Raw genomic sequence first — 23,909 nt, 5'->3', positions numbered from 1 at the left:
AGATCTTTTGTAAGATTTAGGATGCAGTCAGATGTTATTTAGTCCAGTATTTTCTTCTGCACCCCATCTTTCTCCTCTCCTTCTGAAAACCCAAGAGTACAAATATTCAACCTGTTAGTACTGCCCCACATGTCCCTAAGGCTCTGTTCATTTTTTTCTCCAATCTTTTTTCTCTGCACTGTTCAGATGGAATGGTTTCTACGGACCTATGTCAAAGTTTACATACTTTTCCTGCTATCATCTTCATTTTGCTACTGAGCCTATCCAGTTAGCTTTTTATTGTTACTGCTTTTTTTCATTAAAAAGTTCTGTGTAGGGGCACCTGGGTGGCTCAGTTGGTTAAGTGTCTGACTCCTGATTTCAACTCAGGTCATGATCTCCGGGTTGTGAGATCAAGTCCTGCATCGGGCTCTGGGCTGGGCGTGGAGCCTGCTTAAGATTCTCTCTCTCCCTCTCAAAAAAAAAAAAAAGAAAAAAAAGAAAAAAGAAAGTTCCATGTAGTCATGTAGTTCCTCTTTATATTTTCTAATTCTTTACTGATACTTTCTACCTTCCTATTTCAAGAACGTTTCCCTTAGTTATTGGAGCATTTTTATGATGGCTGCTTTAGAGTCTTTGCTGGATAATTCTAACACCTGTGTTATCTTGGTATTGGTGTCTGTTAACTGCCTTTTCCCATGGGAGTTGAGATTTTCCTAGTATGTCTGAATGGCATCCTAGACATCTTGACTGTTGTGTTACAAGACTCAGGGTCTTGTCCAAACCCTTTGGAGAATGTTGGTATTTTCATTTTAATAGGCAATTGACTTGGTTGGATTCCAGCCCCATATTCCAACTAGCCTTCTGAGGGTTATGGCTCCAAAGTCAGTTGACTTTTCAAAGCCTTCCCAGCACCTGTTGACTATACCCCCATGTGCGCCGCCCAGAGGCCAGCATAGGATCTGGGTGCTGGGCTATGTCCGGAGTCCAGTTCTCAAGTCTACCATTGCTAGTTAAGGTCAGATCCATGTATCCACAACTTGAGAGGTAGCCCAGGAGTTCATAATAACCTTAAAGGTCACTTTCCTGAGCTCCTCCCCTCCACAATGTCTCCAGAACTTGTAGATTCCCTGGGTTATCCCTTTTCTGGTTCTCTAGCCAGACACACACCTCCCACAACCTTGGGCCAAGTGGTAGGAGGAGAGAGAATAGGGCATCAGGGGTCTGCCCCACTTTCTTGGGAACAACCCCCCCTCCCCAAGCAGTTCCCCTTCCTGAGAGTTTCAGGCTCCTGCCAGCCTGTTTCTACTGCCGGGAGACTGCATGGGGGCTGGGGTGTGAGAAAACAGAGGCAAGAAAAAATGAAAAGGAGAGTTTCTGCATTCTCTCTGAATATGAGTACCACTCCTCATCCAGAACTAGAAAGGCTTTCCTAGTGCTCTCTAACACCCATCTCTGGGGTTTAGGATACCTTGAGTTTGGCCTGGGGAATATCAGAGGGGAAAAATGGTAAAGTCCATCAACTCAGTGGTATTTTGAATTGTGATCTTTTCCCCCAGTGCACCTGCTATTGTATCCTTTTCAGAACGCTCAAAAAGCTACTCTATGTATTCTGTTTCCGTTTTATAGCTGTATTCATCAGGAGAGACAGGTATGCTTATCCCCTACCCAGAACGGGGACCTGCTCTGTTCTGTAAACTGGATCACACCTATTTTCCAAAGGCATAAGGGATGAAGATGAAGGAGACTTTCTCATTGTTGTTTTAGAATTACCTGCAGGCCCGTCACCAGTCATGTGCACTGACCATCCAGGCTTGTCTTTTCTGCAGTTTGCGATGATTTATGCTGTTCGGACTACCCAGACTTCACAGAACCCAGAGGTGAGGAGGATAAATACCACTGTAAGCTGTTCTGGATTTGCCTTCTTCGGGGATTCTCTCTTTCACATCTAAGAGCTGACTGGAAATTCCAGAAGGCCGTCCAAGACGTTCCAGGTTATACAAACCCAAAAGCTTCTTTGCCCACGTGGCATGCTTTATCCTGGACACGGAAGCCCGCAAGCCCGTACTCCCTATGGTGGTCCCTGCTCATCAGTAGCTGCCCTGGAGCTCAAACAGGATGCTGCCTGAATCCCTCAAGTCTATGCACCCAGAGTTACGTCTAAAAGAGTCACAAACTGCTCTGAAGCATCCCCGAATGTCTGCAGCCCTGAGCTCCTCCGACATCTCCTCAAATTACAAAGATCAACTCTTACTTTTTAAGTGGTCTTTTCTTCAAAAAATAAAAATAAAAAGACACTGCAAGAGAAAATTATTGAAAGGAACAATACCAAAATGCAAACAGCGGTTATCTGGGGGCAGTAAGACACCAGGCATTTTCTTTTTCTTAATTTGCTAACGTCTTGTACGTCTCCTACCAATTAATATAACCGGGATAGTAAGCACTGCTAATTTATCTTTACAAATCCACTCCCCGCTTCCAATAGTCCGAGCACCTGAGGGACAGTAAACCACAACTGCCTCACGCCAGGCGACGGCAGTGAGATCTTTTCCTAAGATTTCGTCCACACAGCTCCACCAGAGCATCGAAATTCCCCAGCGAGTCACTGCTTCTCAAACCTGGCTGCATATCAAAGTCAGGGACAGCCGCAAACATAAACAAGACGCCAGCCGGCCTGCAAGGCGGATGTGAGAAGTCAAGAACAACTTTCAAGTTTCAGACCTGAAAAAGAAGGCTAAGTCTAGCGCTTTCCAAAATGGGGAAAGAGGCAAAGGGAACAGGCCCAATGTACGGAAAAAAAGAAAGTAAGAGTCAGACAGGAAGTGGCTGGCGGACACCCAGGGGAGCCCCCAGCCGAAGTCTACGGTTCAGGGATGAGGTCCTGGCTAGGAACCAATGTGGGGGCGGCCAGTGGAGCCTCAAGTCCAGCTGAGGTTCTCCTAGGGGGTGACCTCAAACAGAGAAGCACCTGAGGGGCACTCTAAAATCTAGAGGGCACCCCACAGAGGAGAGTGTGGTGACCTGGAAGTCAAGGTCAGAAAGGCTCGCAAGGAGCAGAGGAGAGGTTGATAAGACACGGCCGAGGAATGACCCTTGGACCTGGGACCGGAGGTCACTTGAAAAACCAGTGGTGCAGAGACTCTACGATGGCCGCACGCCACTTCCCTTCACCAGGCTTATCACAGCTGCGATTACCGGTAGAGTTACTGTGCTTAAATCTGTCTGTCTCCGATCTACGGTAAGGTCCAACGAAGGCAGGGGCCATGTACGTCTTGTCCTTCACTGTAATACCAGGACGGACCCCCACAGTGGCTCAAATGTGGGAACAAAGGACAGTGGAATCCAAGAAGGAAGGTTCCTCTTTCTTCACAAGGCAAAGGGGGCACGGCCTTGACCCCCCAATCCGGCCAGAGCCCCGCCCCGTACAAACTCAATGACAGAGCCCCGAAGACAGAGGTCTTCCCATACGCTCTCTCCATCTTTATTCTCAGGGGCCTCTCCAGTTCACCAGCAACTGCCACAACGTGTATCTGGTGTACTTGGGACCACTTATTTAATCTGCTGTGGGCAAAGTCAGCTATTTGCCTCCCGATATCCAGCACCCCCTTCTCCAACAGCAGTGTTTCTGCAATGTGAACGCACATGACCGGTACCGGGAGCATTTGCTAGGACACAACTTGTGGTGCCCCCAGCCCCACAGCTTCTTCAGTGGGCCTGAGGTGAGGCCTGAGAACCTGTGTTTCTAACAAACACCCAGATGGCGACAGGATTAGTCCAGGGACCCTACTTTGAGAACCACTGCTTTAGTGTCATTCTCATAGCTCTCCTCAGTCATTTCTGTTTCCCCTCTTTAGAAAATCTCTGAAATAATGTAAGCTAAGAGAAAATTACTTTTCAAAGCTTTTATGAAATTTGAAAAGATAACTGAAAGTAACATTGCAACATTTCCTAAAAATGGTGGCCACGTACACGTAAGGCTCAAATGAAGAAAATCTGCCCAGTTATAAGGATGTCATATGGGGCCCAAGGTGCCCTGGGCAAACCAGAGGTAGCACCTGCCACGTGCTGAAGCTATTTCTTAATTAAAAGTCATGACTGCCCCTTCTTGAATACTAACTCTGGGCCACAGGCTGTGCTAAACTCAGGACAAAAATATTTCACATAGGGGCGCCTGGGTGGCACAGCGGTTAAGCGTCTGCCTTCGGCTTAGGGCGTGATCCCGGCGTTCTGGGATCGAGCCCCACATCAGGCTCCTCCGCTATGAGCTTGCTTCTTCCTCTCCCACTCCCCCTGCTTGTGTTCCCTCTCTCACTGGCTGTCTCTCTCTCTGTCGAATAAATAAATAAAATCTTAAAAAAAAAAAATTTCACATAAGTGATCTCTTAATGTATAACAATCCAGTAAGTCGGACTCATAATGCCCTTTTTGCCAAGGAGTAACTGGCCCAAGGTTATACAGATAAGGAAAGGTGAAGCTGGAAATCAAATACAAGTCTGCAAGTCCAAAGACCTTGGCTGGGGTGCGCACCTGTCCCCTGGGCTCCGCCACGGGCTCCTTGAGGCGTACCGACCCAACCACAAGGCCTGGCCTCAGCATGGTGCGGTGTGTGTTGAACATGCAAGGGAAGGGATTTGTGGAGGCCTCAGGCTCATTCTCTCATACTGCGTTCTGTTTCTTCTGTGTCACAAGAAAGGGACAATAATAACAGCACTTTCCGGCACTTATGGCATTCAGCACTGTTCCGAGCACATGACGTACATTCGCACATTTAATCCCCACTCTTCCAAGGCTGGTACTTCGATTCTCAAAATTCTAGAGAGGAGGGAAACGAAGCTCAGGAAGGTCATGTGACTTGCCCACACAGCCGAGCTACAGAAGAGCTGGGATACAAACTCTGGCAGTCTGACTCCAAAGTCCACGCTTTTACATCACTATGTGATAAAAAAAAAAAAATTCCGAAGAGAACGGGAAAAGGAACTAGTTTCCTAAACCCTTCCTTATGCTTCAGCTGTAGCTGGAGTGGTTGGCACCATTTGGATCACGGGCCCCGACAGTCAGCCCTGGCTCTGGGCTCTCTAAAGGGGGTGAGCTGAGATCTGTGGCCGCAGCCAGCTCCGGCCTGATGCCCAGGAGCTTCCTCACAGTGTCAGGTCCCTGGCCCTGGATCCCTCAGAGGCCTTGCCAGCCCAGGGAGGGAGGCATGGGATGGAGGGCCAGAGACACAAAGCATGAGCGAACAGGACGTGGGCAGGATCGTATGACTCAGGCAGGTACAATTACATGCTTTATTATTAATGGTTGAAGCCAGATGGTCCTCTTCTCTGCAGTATTGTGCTACCACATAATTAGTGGACCTAGTCGTCTCAGTTCACAAAAATCCTTCAGGTTCAAGAACATAATCCATATTCACCTTAAAAAAAAAAACGTACAACAAAGATAACAAAGAAAGTCAAGCACGATGCAAGTGCTATTAAGAGTCATGGGAAAATCTGTTTAAGTATAATGGTTACTTTTTTCAAAGTGTGGATTTCTTTAAAAATTCAGCTTGGCTATTTAGTTTCTAAGAAATTTATAGCTGAGCTTTGCATACAAACGCATCACCTTTTAATTGTATGCTATCGTACTAAGCCCACACAATAAGCGATTCCAATTCAAAATATAACAATCTATAAAAATGAATCCCAACACCAACACACTTTGTGAGTGTCCTGGCCCCAGACAACTGCTACAGGGAGTATCAGACAACGTTCGGAATGCCTTCAGTTTGCAGAGGCAGAAACACAGGAAATGCGTGGAGATCCCCCATGCTGCTCAAGCCAGAGCCCCAGCATGTGCTCACCGCCTCCCCGCACATGCTGCGCCCCTCTACCCAACATGTTTGGTACTCAGAGGGGCCACCCCTGCAACCCGCAACACCCACAGCACCGGGCCAGACCCCACTTTACTCCTCTGGACTAGTCCAAGAGCCACATTCCTGCCAGGGGGACCTATCACTCCTTAGGTAAGTAAAACCCTCCAGGGGCTCCCCCGAGCCTTCGGGTCAGAGACAGGTTCCAGGCCCAGCACATCGCACAGGCCGCAGGGACAGCCCCGCTCACTGCTCCCTGGGCTCATGCCGCACAAAGCCCCTCAGTACAGGCTGCCCCCACTTTCTCCCGCCCTCTCCTTGCAGACCGGCAGTGAGGGCCTTGGGGTAGGGTCCAGCTCTGCACAAGTCCCTCAGCCTGTGTCTTAAGTACTTCTTTCATAAATAAGGACAATAATAGTACCTTCTTCAGAAGGCTGGTACAAGCTTTAAATGAACTAGAAACCCAAGTGCTGACTCATCTGAAACCAGCGCAGAGTAATCACTCGCTTCAGGATCCCCCATGTTATTAACCCTGCCACACCTTTGAACACAACCCTGTGTGCAGCCTGGCCCAGCAGGCCATGCCCCGCCCACACACACACCTGTAGTGCTCCTTTCCCCACCTGCCCTGCAGTCCTCTCCTTACCAGAGGGGCACTCTGGAGCAAGGTGCTGTGGTCAGTTCTCTAAGCCCAGCGCCACACACGAGGCCTGGCGCTTAGCAGGTCCTCAAAAGTATTCACTGAGCAATTGTCAATGAATACAAAACTAAGGTTGGAAGAGTCAGCCTGCTGGGGGGCAGTGTCACGGCACTGGGCAAACAGTAGTCTGTGGGGATGGCTGGGACTCAGAGCCCAGGGGAGGATGCAGACGGCAACAGGCAGGGCTTCCACGGCCACAGATACCCCTGGCTTCACGGAGTCTGTGCGTGAGCCGTCTTTGAAAAGATGAGCACATGCCTCCGGCTGCTGGCATTCCGGTGATGAGATACCACGGGCCTGGCCAGACCCCGGAACCCCACGCCCTCCCCCCCTGCTCGGACAAGGGGGGCAGCTCCCGAGCCAGCAAGGGGAAGGGGGTCAGACTATAGTTGGGGTGAACAATGGCCCTGCATTCCTGGCCAAATCAGCACTGGAAGGATTAAGCTCCAAGAAACCCATGGGACCGGAGAGGGCGAGTGCTTTAATAAGGAACACAATTAATAAAATCTGACAATAAACACATTTGCAACTATTACCGGCCAAACCGATTAAGTGACGTTATGAAGAGCGAAAGCCAGCTCTCTCCTGCACGCATGCGGTAAGCTACAAGGAATGGAAAAGGTTCGAGGCATCACCTTTCTGAAGACAGACTTAAATTTGAGGAACGCAGATCGACACAAAGTTTTCCAGTTTCAAAGCCTCCAGAAAGGTCATTTCTGCAAGGTTCATGGATATGTGCTGCACAGCATATGTGTGGGTTTTTGTATCTCGTATACCTTTTGTATTTTCTTTGAATCTTTCTGAGCATTCTCTCGAAGTGGTACTTTTCCAAATAACTTCCATCCCAAGTCATTTTGTTTGTCAAGTCTTGCATTCTGTTTTCTAGCAAGCAAATTCCTATAGGAAGAAAATAAGAGGGTTAGGGAACTTCTGGGTATTCAGAAACACCAGGACTGCCGAGTCAGTCTAACGAAAGCACGCCGACGCTCCTCTGAGAGAACAGCGTGACGAGCCACAAGCTGAGTTCTGCAGACTTGTCATCACAGCCACAGAATTATGCAGCAGGGAAAAAGCCCCTAAAACCACTAATAAGCTTTTTGTTGTTCAACTGTGACATATATAAATTCTACAATTCAGAGTAAGGAAATACCTTATATCACAACAAAATATTTCAGAAAAAGTGAGCTTTAAAGTCAGACCGAACTGAATTGAAACCTTGACCCAACTACTCACTAGCTGTGTGACTCTGACCAGTATATTCACCTCTCTGAGCCTCCATTTCCTTGTGTTTAACAAGGATCTTTGCAGGAATTAAAATGACAGGTACAGTCAGTGCTTAAAAAATAACAGCTGCTGGGCGCCAGGGCCTCTGTTGGCTGAGCGTCCGACTCTTGGTTCTGGCTCTGGTCATGATCTCAGGGTCGGGAGATCGAGTCCCGCGTCAGGCTTTGCGCACAGTGTAGAGCCTGCTCGAGATTCTCTCCCTTTCCCCCTCTCCCCACTCTCATGTGCTCTTTAAATAAATACATAAATACATAAATTTTTTTAAAAAAAAATAAGAGTTGCTTTAATAATCAACCTCTAGCTCAGTTATCTCTAAGGTAAATCTGCATTACCTGTTTATAAAGAGTCTCCAGGTATCATGAAAAGAAAGCCACTCAGGCCATAGTCATGAGGTCTTCCCTCCCAACAACATGTGAACAAAAGTCCCAAAGAACACAAATTCCGGACGGTAATACACGACAGACTCCATTTTGGAATGCACGTGCTGGTGCTTTCACTAAAAACCAGTGGTTTCCAGGGCTCACGGGAAAGTGTAACATGAGCTTGCAGCACCTCCTGTGCTAGAAAGTAAGAAAGTGCTCAAGAAATACGGGGACACGTCTAAAGCCAACAGCAGCCAGCTTGAAACAAGGACTCCCACTGGCTGAATCTGGAACAATCTCACCATTGAAATAAAAAATGAGGGCAAGGGATTATAATCCACTGAATAAAACAAAAATCCAGGAGCCCATATAGATTCGAGCAAACAGCAAGAAGCGGAGGAGGAGGGAAAGCTTCAGAATGCAGCCTAACAAACATGGGGAGACTCACGCTGATGGGAAAGGACCCGTGGGCGCTCAGCCTGGCAGCCGAAAGCAGCACGAGCAAGAGGGCTTCCACCCAGTTTGAAAGCATCTCCCGCAAATCCCTTGTTCATACAAAGGCAACTCCTTGGGCAGGTGCTCAGAGCCCACGTTCCCAGCACAGAGAAGCCGGCACGTGCCTCCTGCCCTGGGGCGCTGACAACGGCCCACCTTGCCAGTGTTGGCGACGGACGGACAATCAGAGAAGATTCCTGAAACAACTGACAAAATGTGAATACAGACCATGGACTAGGAAACAGCCCAAGATTAATGTTCAATTTCCTCATCTTGGTAACTGCAGAGTGGTTATATAAGACAATGTCCTTGTTCTTAAGGAATGTACTAGAACCTCCAACTGGTTCTGCTAATGCTTCCAAAAAATACTTACCTGCTTATATGGCGTATATACCACAGTCACAGAACAGATAAAACACCGGAAATGAGCGACACCTGGGTGGCTCGGTTGGTTAAGCAACTGCCTTTGGCTCAGGTTATGATCTCTGGGTCCTGGGATCAAGCCCTGGGTCGGGCTCCCTACTCAGCGGGGAGTCTGCTTCTCCCTCTCCCCCTGCTTATGCTCTCTCTCCCTCAAATAAATAAATAAAATCTTGAGGAAAAACAACAACAACACATGAAGTAAGACAGGAACAGTGAATCTTGGTAAAGGATACATGGAAGTTCCTTGTGTTTTTCTTGCAACTTTTCAATAAATTTGAAATCATATCAAAATAAAGTTATAAAAACTTCCCAAAAAGGAAACAAACGGTTTCACGTACTCTTTCTTGCTTTTCTGTTGTGGTTATGATAGAACCTATTTCAGAAAGCACTTCACAGGCCAAGGCAATTCTATACTAACCTTTGTAAGAAATAAACTCCGAGTTGTCCCCAGGCCCAACCTGTTTAACATCTAACGCTTAGCCATTGGTGGAAGACATGCAATTCAAACCGAACTAAAACCCCAGGCGCCCAGAAGGGCACTAAGAGCTTGAGCAGCCAGAACTTGGTTCACTAACGGTCTGCATTTCGCTAAAGAGGCATTGCCTCTGGAGAAGAGACCGAGGCACAAGGGACAAAAGGTGAGGAACCCAAATGCACCTGGAAGGGGAGGGGTCAGGAGTGAGGCATCCACCCCGACCCTATTCTGGAGAGATGCTGGTGGGCCGCTGAGGGTCTAGAGGAGTAAGGACCAGGGTAGAGAACTGCACAGAAGCGACTGGGTGATGGGTGATCCAGGAGACGGACTGGAACTGTGGTGCTAGTCGCAGAGACGGTCAGCAGGAGAAGCAGCAGGAGGAACAGAAACTTTGCTTTCTCCATCCCCTGCTAAGGCTCTGTAAGTCTGTACAAATGTAGTACAGAGAGAACTTATCAAAAATCATGATACATGATAGGCCACAACTTTTTTTTTTTTTAAGGATTTTATTTATTTATTTGACAGAGAGAGAAACAGTCAGCAAGAGAGGGAACACAGGCAGGGACAATGGGAGAGGAAGAAGCAGGCTCCCAGCGGAGGAGCCTGATGTGGGGCTCCATCCCAGAACTCTGGGATCACGCCCTAAGCCGCAGGCAGACGCTTAACCACTGAGCCACCCAGGCGGATAGGCCACAACTTCTGAAAGGTTCATGAAAGGTCTCCTTGGTTGTATTATTTCTTGTGAATGAGAGGCCGAGGAGCTCTGAATGGGCAGGAAATCCCTCCTGAGCTTCAGTTCTTTGTGTCATCAGCACAGGGAACATGGAGACGGCCAGAAGAAGGTTCCAGCCTCTGGCTTCCCTTTCAGGTCGGTGGGTCATTGGAAGCTTGGCATGGAGCTGGCCGCTGAGCCCAGGAGGCCAGGTGGAGCCAAGCACCTGCCTCCGCCCGTCACGTGCCCAAACCCCATTCCCGGGCCAGGCGCATAGATGGGGCAGGGAGAGCCCAGGAGCCCTGACTGCTCCCTTTAACCCCTGTGCTGTCTTCCCGACCAGGAGGCACCCTTGGGGTCATCCTGGATGAGAGTCACACAGTGGTTCTGCTCTCCCCAGTCCGGGAGAGCCCAGAGGGAAGACACAGCCATGGATCCCTCGGGCTGTCCCTTCACGAGCCCTGGGCCCCAGAGAGTTAGCACACCCCCGCCATCGCCACCATCTGTGACACTTCACCAGGGGGCAGAAGAGGGGGATTGCTTGATTCAAGCTTCCTGTTTCATCAACTATTTCTTTTTTTTTTTTTTTTTAAGATTTCATTTATTTATTTGACAGAGAGAGACAGCCACAGCCCGCTAGAGAGGGAACACAAGCAGGGGGAGTGGGAGAGGAAGAAGCAGACTCCTAGCGGAGCAGGGAGCCCGATGTGGGGCTCGATCCCAGAACGCTGGGATCACGCCCTGAGCCGAAGACAGATGCTTAACGACTGAGCCACCCAGGCGCCCCTTCATCAACTATTTCAAATCCACCTGTCCCACCACCAGCTTCGGGAAGTCCTCACATCTGCCCTGGTTCTGCAAAGCCTTCCCTGACGGGCTGCCATCATCCGACCCCTGGGCCTCAGCTCCCACAGCAGCTATTTCCACAACACCCACCGTGTTAGTTTGTGCTTGTTGGAGGGACACTGTCCCCTCTCCTCTCCGTACACCTCTCCCTTGGGGTGGGGTTGCCAGGAGGGCAGAGCAGAGTCCCCTCTGCATCCCCAGAATCCTACCCAGCATGCAGCAGGTGCTCCATACCTGTTTGCTAGCAAATGGAGTAGCCACCACATGTGTTCGCAGGGGACGCAGGTGCAGAGCTATGAGGCGGCGGTACGGGACTTCAGCCCCACCCAGCCACACCAGCAAGCAAACCCACCTGGCACCTCTGATCTACACGCACCTCACCTGGGAGTGGGCATGGCTTTCCTCCTGCCTATCCCCCTCCTTCTGTGATGCCCGCTCAGATCCACCCTCCCGCAGCTGGCAGGGCTAGTAATGAAGGGAAGCACCTAAGGACTCTTCCAAAGACGTCCCCTAAGAGGCGGACGATGGCGTTACAATCCTTCATGAGCCTTCCCCCAGGAGCACCCCGCAGGCAGGAGGCTCTCTCAACAACCCACCAGGTCACATTCATCCAGGGAATTGTTCTGAGGGCCTTGACTATATGGAACAACAAAAGAGGCTGTCTTATTTGCTCAGAAACCTTCCATCTCTCCTCAGGTTGGCTCCAAAGCTCTCACCTGATTTGGCAAGGGTCTGGCCCCACTCCCCAGCCCTCTTCCTTGTGTCTTTTTGGGACCTACGCACATCGGGCCTGCAGACAGCTTGTCCCACCCCACATGTGCCTACCCCACCTTTCTTCAGGAGTCCCTCAGGCACAGGACCATGACCCATCAAGCCCTGGACCCCTGCAGAACTCCCCTGCATCTGCCACGACACCCCAGAAATCTCCTCCACACAGCGGGCAGGACCGTCTTCTGAAAGCACAGATGGAGCCCACCAGCCCTGTCCCCCAAATCCCTTCAATGGCTTCCCCGTTTGTGGTACCACCACACGTGCCGTCCCCCACCCACAATGTGCTCCTGATCACAGGCACGTTTCGAGGAGCAAAGGAGGCGATGGACCTTGCAGGCCTGCCCTGCTGCCTCACGTGCGCACTCTGTTCACGGAACAGTCGCTGTTGTCCCCATCACCATGTGAGGGCTTCTCCACTAGGGGACTGACAGCCCTGTCCTCCACTCAATCCCCTTCAGCTGAGCCGGCGCTCTGCACCCTGAAGGCATCAGAGGGACCTAGGGGGCAGAGGTCAGGCTTATCGGAATGGTGGGCTGAAGGAAGGTGACCCAGCAGGCGCTGGCCCCCATCAGGGATCTGTTGATAAGGCCTATCTGGGTGAATTTTACAACAATGCTGAAGAGGCCCCCGGAAATACACTTTGGGGTGGCTGAGAACTAAGCCACACCCAACTACAAGGATAAAGAATAATCCTCACATCCTGTGGGGGCCAAAGACCCTCGGGCAGGAAAAGGGAGTCAGGGTTTCACTGGGGCCCTTACCCCTGGCTTGCAAAATAATTCTCATTTCAATAGGTAACAACTTAGAGGAAGAGATATGGGACACCAGTGATAAAGTAATGCTAAAAATAATGGCATGTTCATTTCTGCCCACCAGCTCTCCCGCGAGCTGTGGGGCGCCAGGCCACAAGTAAAGTGCCTCATCACAATCAGCAGCAAGATCAGGCACGGACACATTTAACCGGACTAAATGGCCCTCAGGACCCAGTCCTCACCAAGAACAGTCGAGCACGGGTTTGCGACCCTGACCACAGCTCCCTTTCCCCCACCTCCTCCACACTGTAAGCCACAGGCTTGTCCAGTGCACCCCCATAGGCAGGAAATACAGAGAAGGCTGACAAGGGGCCAAGTGGGGCTGAGGGAGTGAGGAAACATACAACCCGGAGACCTCAACACCCCTCACCTCGGACAAAAGGGTCAGGCCTGCGCCACCCAGGACGGGGCCACCAGCCACATGTGCTGCTGAACGCACGAAACACGTGCACGTCATCCTGCCCAAATATGCCAGCCGGAACAAAATGTCACAAAAGGGGGCGCCTGGGTGGCTCAGTCGGTTAGCCATCTGCCTTCGGCTCAGGTCATGAACTCAGGGTCCTGGGATCAAGCCCCATGTCAGGCTCCCTGCTCAGTAGGAGTCTTTTCCCTCTGTCCCTCACCCTACTCGTATTCTCTTTCTCACTCTCTCTCAAATAAATAAATACATCTTTAAAAAAGAAATATATAAATTAAAATTAAAAAAATGTCACAAAAAGACTGAAAACAATGCAAGGGTTCATGACACCTCCATATGTAGCATTAAGACGGGTCGGGCACTTTCTCAAAAGACTATGAGCTACATGTTGTTAAAGGAGAAAAGCGAGGCGCGTAGAGTATAAAGCACAGACTACCCCTGGGAGAAGGCAGAAACGGTGTGCACTGCTTCCGCAACAGGCTACCAGGGGACACAGGGCACAGGAAATTTCTCACCACATGCTCTATCGGACTTTATGGATTTTGTACCATGCAACTGTATCACCTATTGAAAAAAGTTAATAAACAAAAAAGCCATTGCTAAATTAGGAATTTCTGCCAATAAGAAATGAAGTGAGGGGTGCCCGGAAGGCTCAGTCAGTGGAGCGTGTGACTTTTGATCTCAGGGTTGTGAGTGTGAGTCCCACTCTGGGTGTAGAGATTACTTAAAAAAATAAATAAATTGGGACGCCTGGGAGGTACAGTCAGTTGAGCATCTGACTCTTGGTTTTGGCTCAGGTCATGAGCTCGGGATCGAGAGACTGAGCCCTGCGTCAGGGTCCGTGCTCAGTGCAGAGTCTGCTTCAGAGTCTCTCTCCCTGTCTGTCCCTTCCCTGCTCCCGCTCTCTCAAATAAATTACAAATAAATAAATAAAGTGCTTCTGCACCACTCCCACCCTCATCTTTCAAATCAGTGTAAGACTTCATCAAACCCCAAAACAATGCCCGACTTTTCTAGATGCCCCTAACAACGCTAGGTGGCGAGCTCCAGGAATCTCTGCTGTGTCAGGTGGAAAGTGCCTTATACAAGCAAAAAGCTGAAGAGAAAATGAAAATGTTCAGCTCTACTGGTATAAAAAAATAAAACCTCTTGGGAGAGAGGAAGTGAAAAGCTATGGAAAGCCGCACCTGTGAAGGCATCCGGGTGCTCAGCCCCCTGTGGCTTCCACAACAGCTCTGCTGCGGAGAGGGCCACCCACAGGGTGCTTCAGGCCACTGAACTGGCAGCAGGAGCGTGAGACCCGGGACAGCGCGCCAAGGAAAATTGCCTACAAGCTATGCAAGTTCCCAAGATCGCCCACCAGGGGCTCAACCCCAGGCCCCTGCAGGCCTCCCCAGCAGTGCCCCCTCCTCCTGGACAGATGAGATCGGTGGGCCGCCAGCCTCCAGAAGAGCCAGCACTGTGGTTGACCGGGCAGCGCACACATGTTCCCGCCCCCTCCCAAACCACCTATGAGCAGGGCTGCAAGGACCGGGGGGGGGGGGGCATGAAAGAATGGTAAAAAGGCAACGATGACCAAGTGGCCCCAGGCTCCTTGCAGTCCCCTCACAGTGCCATAGCCACATGCAGCTTCACGCAGGACAGAAGGGCGGTCTTCCTAGTGAGCGGCCCCTCGATCTGAACCTGCAGCGTTCCGATCAGGGCTTCCCATCCCACCCCCACCCCCACGGAAGCAGCCGCGGCCCTGGGCCTCCTGTTCTTCATCTGTCAACGGAGAGGACAATCTTCCTGGGGCTACTGCGAGGCTGACGCGAAAGGGCACAAAAACCACCAGGAGAGAGGACACGCCGGTAGCCTGTGTTTTCTGCCTACACAGTGTTTTCCAGTTTGAAATATTTGTCAACATTTTGTGTTGATCCAGAAATCACAGAGAAACCTGGCTCTCTGGCTTCTCCTGAAGGGCGGCAAGACCTGGCCCCATGGGCATGTGCTCCTGCACGACCACGAGCTGGAGCTAAGCCGCAGCTCCCGGGTGGGCCACGCTCCACCTGGTCCCTCCGCTGCCCCCGCTTCAGTGTAGCTGCCACTGCAGCGTGCCCCCCAGCTGGCTGCACGGCCAGATCCGAGTTTTAGGGGGCCTTGAAGCTTATTCACTTTGGGGAATCCTCTTTTTTTTTTTTTTAAGACTTTATTTATTTATTTGCAACTGAGAGCACAAGCGAGAGAGCACAAGCTGGGTGAGCAGCAGGCAGAGGGAGAGGGAGAAGCAGGCTCCTGCTGAACAGGGAGCCAGATGAGGGGCTCCATCCCAGGATCCCGAAATCATGACCTGAGCCGAAGGCAGCCGCTTCACCAACTGAGCCTCCAGGCGCCCCGGGGAATCCTCTTAAAGTAGAAAATAACGTTTAATTATGAACACAAAATTAAGCACAAGTAAGGAGTCCTGAAGGCTAAGCATCACTAACATCACAATTCCAACACAGTCGTGTTTTGACTTTTGAAACCAAACCACGTGCTTCCATGTGAGGACACTCCAGCAAGGACTTCCACCCAAAGTTCTATCTCTCCGTCTTTCGACAAGAGACAGTAGAGTCCAAGGATGGGCCCCCTTTCTTCTTAGACACTGTGGGGTTGAGGTTGTTACTTTCAGCCCCGCTCCCACTAACTTCACTTCCAGACATGACTGAAGTCAAAATAGGGTGATTCCAGGCGCAATCTAAAATGCTCGCTGACAACAAATGATCAGGTGCTGGGTCTGGGTCCCTGCACCAGTGTATGTCAAGGGTAAGCACTTAGAGCAAGCGCCCTACAGAGCACACGCGCTCCAGTGCACTCAAGTTGAAAATGACCAACTTGTTACTTTCTGTGCCTTCATCACCAGAATGTAAAGCCCATGACGTGTGAATTCTGTCTCTTCTATTTACTGTAGTACCTCGAGGGTCTAGAACAGTTCCTGGCATATAGGAAAACACATGTATTGAATGCATGTTTTTTGGAGGAATTTCCAGAACTATCACATAAGAATTATTCCTGTCCATTTAAAATAGAGGAAGCCAGGATTCAGAGAGGTTGGGGAGTCCCGCCCAGAGACACACAGCTAAGCAACGCAGAACCAAGATGTGGACCCGAGGATGCGAGGCTACCTGGCAGCTGGCGGCACCGGCCGAGAAGGCAGAGGGAGCTGGGGTGGAAGGACGCCGCCCTCCCTGACCCAGCAGAGCAGGTTCCACAAGCCACAGACACTCGTCGGATTTCTCAAAACTCCTCTCAGAATCTTGGAAAATAAACCTCCAACGTCCTCCTCCTTCAAGACTGTACATTTGAACTCTTGCTTATAATTCAGTAATAATCCCTGGGGCTTCTGGTTCTTTCCCTCCTTTGTCTCACTGACGAATGAGACATTCCTAAACCCATTTCAAAGTCATCAGAAATACTCTAACACATGTAGCATTCAGTTCCCAGGAGAACAGATGGGCATCTTCTCCACCATTTTCTGAGCCACACTGACCTTTCACAGAGCAACTGTCAGGGGCCTCGTACTACACCAGGCACGTCACATGTACTCCACGTGAGAGGTGGAACTTAGCACTGAAGCCCTTGCTGGCATGTCACAGGGAAGCACACCCAGGGGTGAGCCCTGCCAGAGAGGTATTAGAGTCGACAAGGCAGAGATGGGAAACGGAGTCTCGGTAAGGTCCAGGAATTTGCTCTGAAGGGACATATAAATCCTGGCCCTCCTCTGGGGAGGAGAGAAGGCAAAAATCTTGAATGATTCCTCTAAGGTCTATTTCTTAGGTATTTCTTCCAGATCTCCACCCCTCAAAAACTGGCACACTCCACTGCCACATACGATACACGGGGCCTCTGACTCTGCTCTGAAAACCCCAGGGGAAGAGGCCAGCCCACTCAACTGGCACAGAAACACAAAACACAAAACCGCATTCTACAAAGCCAGCCTCCTGCGCGACAAAACCCCCTCCCCTGCAGGAAACAGGAGGTAAGACACACTGAGGTGTTACTGCTGTGAACAAACAGTGGGCTCAAAATTCCTAGCTCCACACACAATTAAAAGTACCCAAGAGCTAGAAACACTTGGCGTCTCTCTTCCTTCAGAAAATGTTACCCAAGTAGTAGCTGATGCTTAAAACCCGATCCCTAAAAATAGAGGTAACAGTCAGCACAAGGGAGTGCAGTGAGCGTCAGACACCACCTGTAACCGCACGCAGGCCCCGAATGCTCTGGCACACAAGGACCCGCGCTGGAGACAAGGGACCACACCCCGTTTAAACTGAGCAGTACCCAAAGAAACAACTCTGCCCCAGGGGGACGGGGGATGGCTACATCATACGAAAACCTACACACACGGCAAAAACCAAGCTCCAGGTAGGCCTCCAATTACTAAAGCAACAAAGGCAAGACTGCAACCACCAACCTGTCCATGAACAGGAGCGCCGGGGAGACCGCCATGGTGTCTACCACAGCCACGCAGCTCTGAAAGGCCAGCCGCAGAAGCACGGACCCTCCCTGGGCCACATTCCTGGAGCCGGGACCACAGTCCCGGGGAGGCACCATGGGCACCCTTCGGGGCCCTGCTCCACAGTCTGGAAGGTGAAGGCACACGGGACAGGGCGGACCAGCTGGAAAGGCAGGGGGTGGGGCGGGCAGGGTTCCGACTCCTAACTAGTCACAGGCAGGGAGGAGGGCGGGCAGTCTGGGAGGCAAAACCTGTGTGACCGGGTTCCCGGGTTCCCAGCACAGCTCTTCCCTCACATCTCTGCAGGGACCCTGAGCCATGCCTTGGCAGCCAGGGTGGGCTACCTAGCCACGAAACCTACAGGCACTCCTGACTGAGGAATAAATGAAAATCCCAGCTGGCACACGCCTCCTGTGTGCCAGACATCGCACTGTGTGAAGAAGCAATCGGGTATGTAGGTGAGTCCCAAACACTGTCACATAAATCCCTGGCAAAAACTTGCATTAGAACCATCACTCGAGGATTCTCCCACCTTTATGACTTCAAGTACCGTTAAGTATTAAAAAAGGACAAGATCTAACTAACAACTTCAAGTTCAACAAAAATGACCTAACGTAAACCCACAAGAAATTCCTCTAGGTCGGCTCTCCCTAGGGCGTCACTAGGGCACCATTCAGTCATGTCAACAATCAGCCTGTGGTAAAACAATCCTCCACACGCCCAAGCCAGGGTGCTCTGTGTGTTTGTGTGTTCACAACGGCACAGGAAACGTCCGAGTGCGGAAAGTCAGTAGGTGGCCATCTCTGGCAGGAGGAGATGGTGAGGGCCGAAGAGAGAAATTCTACTTTTACTTTACAAATTTCCATACTGCTAAAAAACAAAACAAAATAAAGCAAATGAGCATGTATTACTTCTGCAATCCAAAAGAAAAAAAAGACAAACATGAGAGACAGCACAGGAACGGGCTCTGGGACTGGTGAACAGCAGGCCGGCCCCAGCGCAGCTGCTGGCGGACAGGTGCTGACTAATGAATGTCCTCTGGCACCACGGATCCCAAAGTGGGGTATCTGGACTAGAGGCTGCATCACCTGGGAAGGGGCAAGAAACACAAATTCTTGAGCCCTGGCCAGACCAACTGAATCAAACTAGGGGTAAGGCCAGCAGGCTCTGAATGAGCCCTCCAGGTGGCTCTGATGTTCACTCGGCTTAGAGAAGGCCTGTACCGACCCGATGTATGCACTCTAAATTCCTGCTATCCGGCTTAAAACTTCTTGTCGGTTCCTCCTGCCCGAAGAGTCCTGATCTGACACAGCAGCGCTCCGAGCGGGGGAGTGGGGCTCGGAGTTCCTGAGCACGCAGGCAGCAGGCAGCGGCTGCAGGGATGCAGCAGGCAGGCCGTCCCACCCCTCGCCCCCCTCACCATCACCCTCTCAGACACGCTGTGCTGGCCACCTGCAGCTTCACGTGCCTGCGTCCCTCCAAATTCTTCCTCAACCTGCAGTATTCAGGTTTTATCCATTATACCTCAGCAAAAAAAATCCAAAAATATATTTTAAAAACCCACAAAGAATACTCAGGTCCAAATGGCCTCACTGGTGAATTCTTCCAAATCTTTAAGGAAGAAATAGACAAACTCTTTCAGAGAACAAACCAAGGAAATGTATTAGGTCATTTGATAAAAACATTTACAGGCATTATTCACCAAGAAAATATGTATTCAACGAGGACTTTTTGATGCCCCTACAAGGATCATTTGACATTGTGTGCGTGTGTGTGTCTGTATTTTAAAAATTCCCCTGTGAAGCCTTTTTTATAATTTTTTAAGGTTCATGCACAATAGGGGAGTCTGAGTGGCTCAGTCAGTTAAGCGTCTGACTCTTGATCTCAGCTCAGGTCTTGATCTCAGGGTTGTGATTTCGAGCCCCACATTAGGCTCCATGCCCAGCATGGATTTAAAATTTTAAAAATTTTTAAAATACAAACATAAATAAATAAAATTCATATACAATAAAATTGAGTTATTTGGTGTACGGTTCTATAAGTTGTAACATATTGGTAGGTTCATTCAACCACCAGAGAAAAATCTTATAGAAACTTTGAGAAACAGAAAGCAGAACACTCAACCCATTTTAGAAAGCCAGCATAATCCTGATACCAAAACCTGACGAAGACATTAAAAGGAAGGAAAATTACAGGCCACACACTTATGAATACAGATAGAAAATTCGTAAAATATTAGCAAACCAAATCCAATAATAGGTCTAAAAGGATGATATATCACAAATGAGTTGGGAGTTTTTCCAAGAATACAAAGTTGCTTACTTAACATTAGAAAAATACGGTGTTATTTACTACACAAAATAAAAGAGAAAACACATATAATCATCAGTAGATGCAGGAAAAAAAGCATTTGATAAAATGCAACACAGTCATGATTATTTTTAAATCATAAAACCAGGAATCAAAGGGAAATGTCTTAATCTGATAAAAGATATCTAATAAAAAGTAAGGTGTCTCATAAGAGGGATCCCACAGCAAACACCACACTCAATGAGGAAAGGGTACAAGCTCTCCCAGAGACTGGGACCCAGACAAGGATTTCTGCCAACACCACTTCAGTGCAGCATTGTCTGGGAGTTTCCGGCTACGCAATAAGGCGAGAAAACGAAATGAAAGGTGTAAGAACTGGAAGAAGTAAAGCTCATCCACAGACAACATATCTTCTATAAAGAAAATCCAAAAGAATCCACAGATAATTAGAACAACTGAATTTAGCAAGATCACAGGATTCAAGTTCTATACACAAAATTAACTGCATTTCCAGCAAACATTTATAGAATGGCATCTGTAAAACCATCAGAAATTAACAATTACCTTGGAATAAATTTAATGAAAAACACAGAAGACCTTTACATAAAGAAACTATAAAGTATTGGGGAGAAATTAAAGAAAACCTAAATAAATGGAAGAAAATACCATATTCAGAGATCAGAAGTCTTCATATAATAAAAAATGATCAACAGAGCCAATGTAATTGCAAAAAACCACAGATTTTCTTGTGGTAACTGCCAAGCTGATTTGAAAATTTATATGGACATGAAAAGTACCTAGAATAGTCAAAATAATCCTAAAGAACAAAGAAGTAGAAGGGCTTACTCTATGAGATATCAAAACCTATTATATAAACTATGATTCGTGAAAAATAGAACATATATGGTCACCTGATTTATTTCAAAGATGCAGTGAGCAGGCTGATCTTTACAGTAAATAAATATTAACCACTACCTCACACTATACAGAAAATTAATTCCGATGGATCACGGATATAGTTGGCAAAACAAAGTTCCGAAAAAGAGAACGAAGAATTTCTTAAACAGGACACAAAAGGCACTAACCACAAAAAGGAAAAGATTCTAAAAAACTAATATTCATTACAATTAAGAACTTCTGTTCGGTAAGGAAACAAAAATATTAAGACAATGAAAAGATAAGCCTCAGTGGCGACTCTATTTGCAACACGTCCACCTCACAAAGGTCTCTTCTCCTGAACAAAGTGTGCCTACGAGTCAGTGAGGCCACCGTGGATACTCCACCAGATTCCAAATGGTCAAAAAATTTTTTTAAAAATGCACCAAATCATTAGTCATCAGGGAAATGCAAACGAAAACCAAATACCCTTTACCCTATCTATCACCGGAATGGCAGAAAGAAAAACAAAAGCTAACGAATTTTGGAGAGGACGAACCGCACGCAGAATCCCTGCACAACCCCTGTGTCGCCCGAGCGCCCCGGAAACCACCCGGCAGTGTCGACTAGAGCCGGCTAAGCAACGCTCCCCCTCTGGGGTCTGTGCACCACAACGCGCGTGCAAGAGTAGTGTGATCAGCGCTCTCCCGAGCCATCAGAACCAAGACAAGTCACGTGTCCCAGTGGAGAACATAGACTGGTGCATGTGTACCCCCGAAACACGTACAATGAAAGTAAATGAGCACTGCCATCGAGGACCAGCCAGGTGAATGTCCCCGGAAGGTGAGCAAAGCCAGCCAGACACAAAAGTACATGCTGTATGACTCCAGCTACCTCAAGTTAAAACACACAAACACTGACCTACGGTGACAGAAGTTTGAACAGTGGTCGCTCTTGGGGAGTGAGGTCCTGACAGGGAAGGCCCGGACAGAGACTTCTGGGGTGTGGCTTGACCCTCTAGGGACCAGCGCGTGAGTGTGCTTCCTTTGTACACTTTGGTCACCACCAGCTCCGCTCAACCACTCCTCCCGGCCTCGTGGGCTGACGCACCCCTCCCCACCGCAGCCCTCCTCTGTGCTCCCAGAGCACCCTTACACTCATCTTGGCCAGAGGACTGGGGAACCCTATTTTAGTCATCACCTCCCACTGGGCTGGGTGGCGGGGAAGGCACGGCCTCCTTGGCCTTTGTATCCCCAGGGCCTGGCATAAAATCTGGATAGCAGGCCCCACCGGTAACTCATTAACTAATCCTGGCCGCCACCCGAGTGTGTGCCTCTCACTGCTAAGTCACCGAGGCCAAACCAACACCGGGTGCTCTCCTGCGCCACCGCGACCTCCTTGAGACCTCCTTCAACGGCTCTCCGACAGTCAAACACAGAAGCCGCGGTTACACAGGGACGTGTTCTCTAACATCAGCTTAGGAGAGAAAAGGCAGGGTGAAAATGCCTATAGGGAGAAAAATACAAATTTAGTTTTAAGAAGGAAAAAAGAGTTGCGAGTTAACGACAGCCTGTTAGCTCACGAAACAGGAGCCGCCTGGGACCTCGAGACGGTTGAGAGATGGGATGAACGGCTGCGTCCTTTCCATTTTAGGAACCTTAAGGAGTAAGATCTGACCTAAGGTGCAGGTGATACTCGTGGGATTTAGTGTCAGGCAGACCAGGGCTCAAAGGGCAGCTCCATGGCAAGCTGTCTGACTTTGGGTAAGAAAGGAACCACCGCTCAGTGGTCCCCCCTCGGTTACCGGGTTTGGGACCGGACAGCGCACTTACTAATGCACTAAGGGGAGTTTATTCACCGCACAGAGCCAAGTGTCTCACCTCATTTCATCCTAATCCCATTCATACACACTATTTTTTTCATTCAACAAATACATATTGAGCACCAACTATGTCCTGGGCACCAAGTACACGGAATGCTGTCCCTGATGACCAGACACAGGCCCTCGTCCTCGAGGGGCTCACACAGGATTTTCCTTATCTTAAAGACAGGGAAATTCAGAGCTATCCCCTTGCCTAAGGTCACAAGGTAAATCAAACGGCTCGGATTTGGCCTTAGATCTGTACCTTTCGCTGGTGGTTCTCAACCCTGCTGCACGCTAGAACGACCTGGGGAGCTTTTAAAAAATTCCTAACGCCCAAGTCTTCCCCCAAATAAACTAAAACTCATCTCCAAGGGTGGGGCCTGGACACTAATTTCTTTTTTCAGTTTTCAGGACAATTATATTGTGCAGAAAAAGTGCCAAGAACTTTGCTCTTTAACTAATAAATGTTTCCCTTCCTTGTTTCTTTAGTTGCTACTTTAATCTGTACGAATTTGAGATTAACTCCTTTCCGGCAGCTTCTGTGAACAGTGAATTACTACCTTTTAGATTTTGCTTTAAACTACTCCAACAATTGTACGTACTCACTAAAGCAAAACCACACTGTGAGCACCTGCCTCACCGTGTGAGCTCTTCTAGTATCTTCCAGTCTCCTCTTTCCACTGATCCAGGCAGTGGGGAAATTCCTAACCCAGGAGTGTGCCCTCTCCCTCCACTGCAGCAAATCTAGGCCGTGCTCCCAGAAGCCAGCAGATCCCTGTCTCCTCAAATATGGAAAATGCCTAGCCCAGAGCACGGCACAAAGCAGGCCCTCCCCGTGTGGACTCTTACATGCGGGTCCAAGAATAAGAGTGCATACCGCACAAGTGCACAGAGCCATGCCACGTTCTGCTAATGTTCCAGTGCCGATCAGGAACACGAGCGGGGCATGAGCTGGGGATCAGGGATGACTCACACTCAGACTCTGTCCTTGAGGGGCTCACGGTCACCCCAAGACATACAAAACTAGACTACAGCAGATCCACAGGAGAGTAGGCCCAGAGAGCGTGCCCCTGAAGGAGGTGCCCTCTGTCCTGGAGATGCCAGGAAGGCTTCAGAGAAGAGACGTCAGTGAGACCGGACGTTTAACATGTGCAGAAATGGGCCAAGACAACATGAGGCAGAGGGGAGGGAGGCATCTCAGGCAAAGGCAGGTAAGTGTGGGCCAGCAGTGCTGGGCTCAGGGTCAGTCTCATGAGCCCA

At 49.4% G+C, this 23,909-nt stretch overlaps 1 protein-coding gene and 1 long non-coding RNA gene across 7 annotated transcripts in view; one reads left to right on the top strand and one right to left on the bottom strand.

Moving 5' to 3' along the window:
- The window catches only part of TBC1D14 (TBC1 domain family member 14), a 99,007-nt gene that overhangs the window by 48,407 nt on the left and 26,691 nt on the right, over positions 1-23,909 (bottom strand). For 5 of the 6 annotated variants that reach the window (XR_005833377.1, XM_040624849.1, XM_040624850.1 and 2 more), the window contains exon 3: positions 7,304-7,424. Coding sequence is in view for 4 of the 6 variants with exons in the window: in XM_040624849.1 (XP_040480783.1) it covers positions 7,304-7,424 (121 nt within the window). In the remaining 2 variants the exon portion in view is untranslated. Of the gene's footprint in view, positions 1-7,303; positions 7,425-16,268; positions 16,405-23,909 lie in introns of those variants that run through there. The other variant, XM_040624854.1, reaches the window with a different exon arrangement.
- Positions 16,491-18,525, top strand: LOC121101397. Its single transcript, XR_005833378.1, has 2 exons — positions 16,491-17,733; positions 17,906-18,525. It is a non-coding gene; the product is annotated as an uncharacterized LOC121101397 (long non-coding RNA).

Source organism: Ursus maritimus, unplaced genomic scaffold, assembly GCF_017311325.1.
Source record: "Ursus maritimus isolate PB19 unplaced genomic scaffold, ASM1731132v1 scaffold_8, whole genome shotgun sequence".
Classification (NCBI taxonomy): Eukaryota; Metazoa; Chordata; class Mammalia; order Carnivora; family Ursidae; genus Ursus; species Ursus maritimus.
Note: the sequence above shows the minus strand (reverse complement) of the source record. Positions and strands in the feature narration are given on the sequence as shown.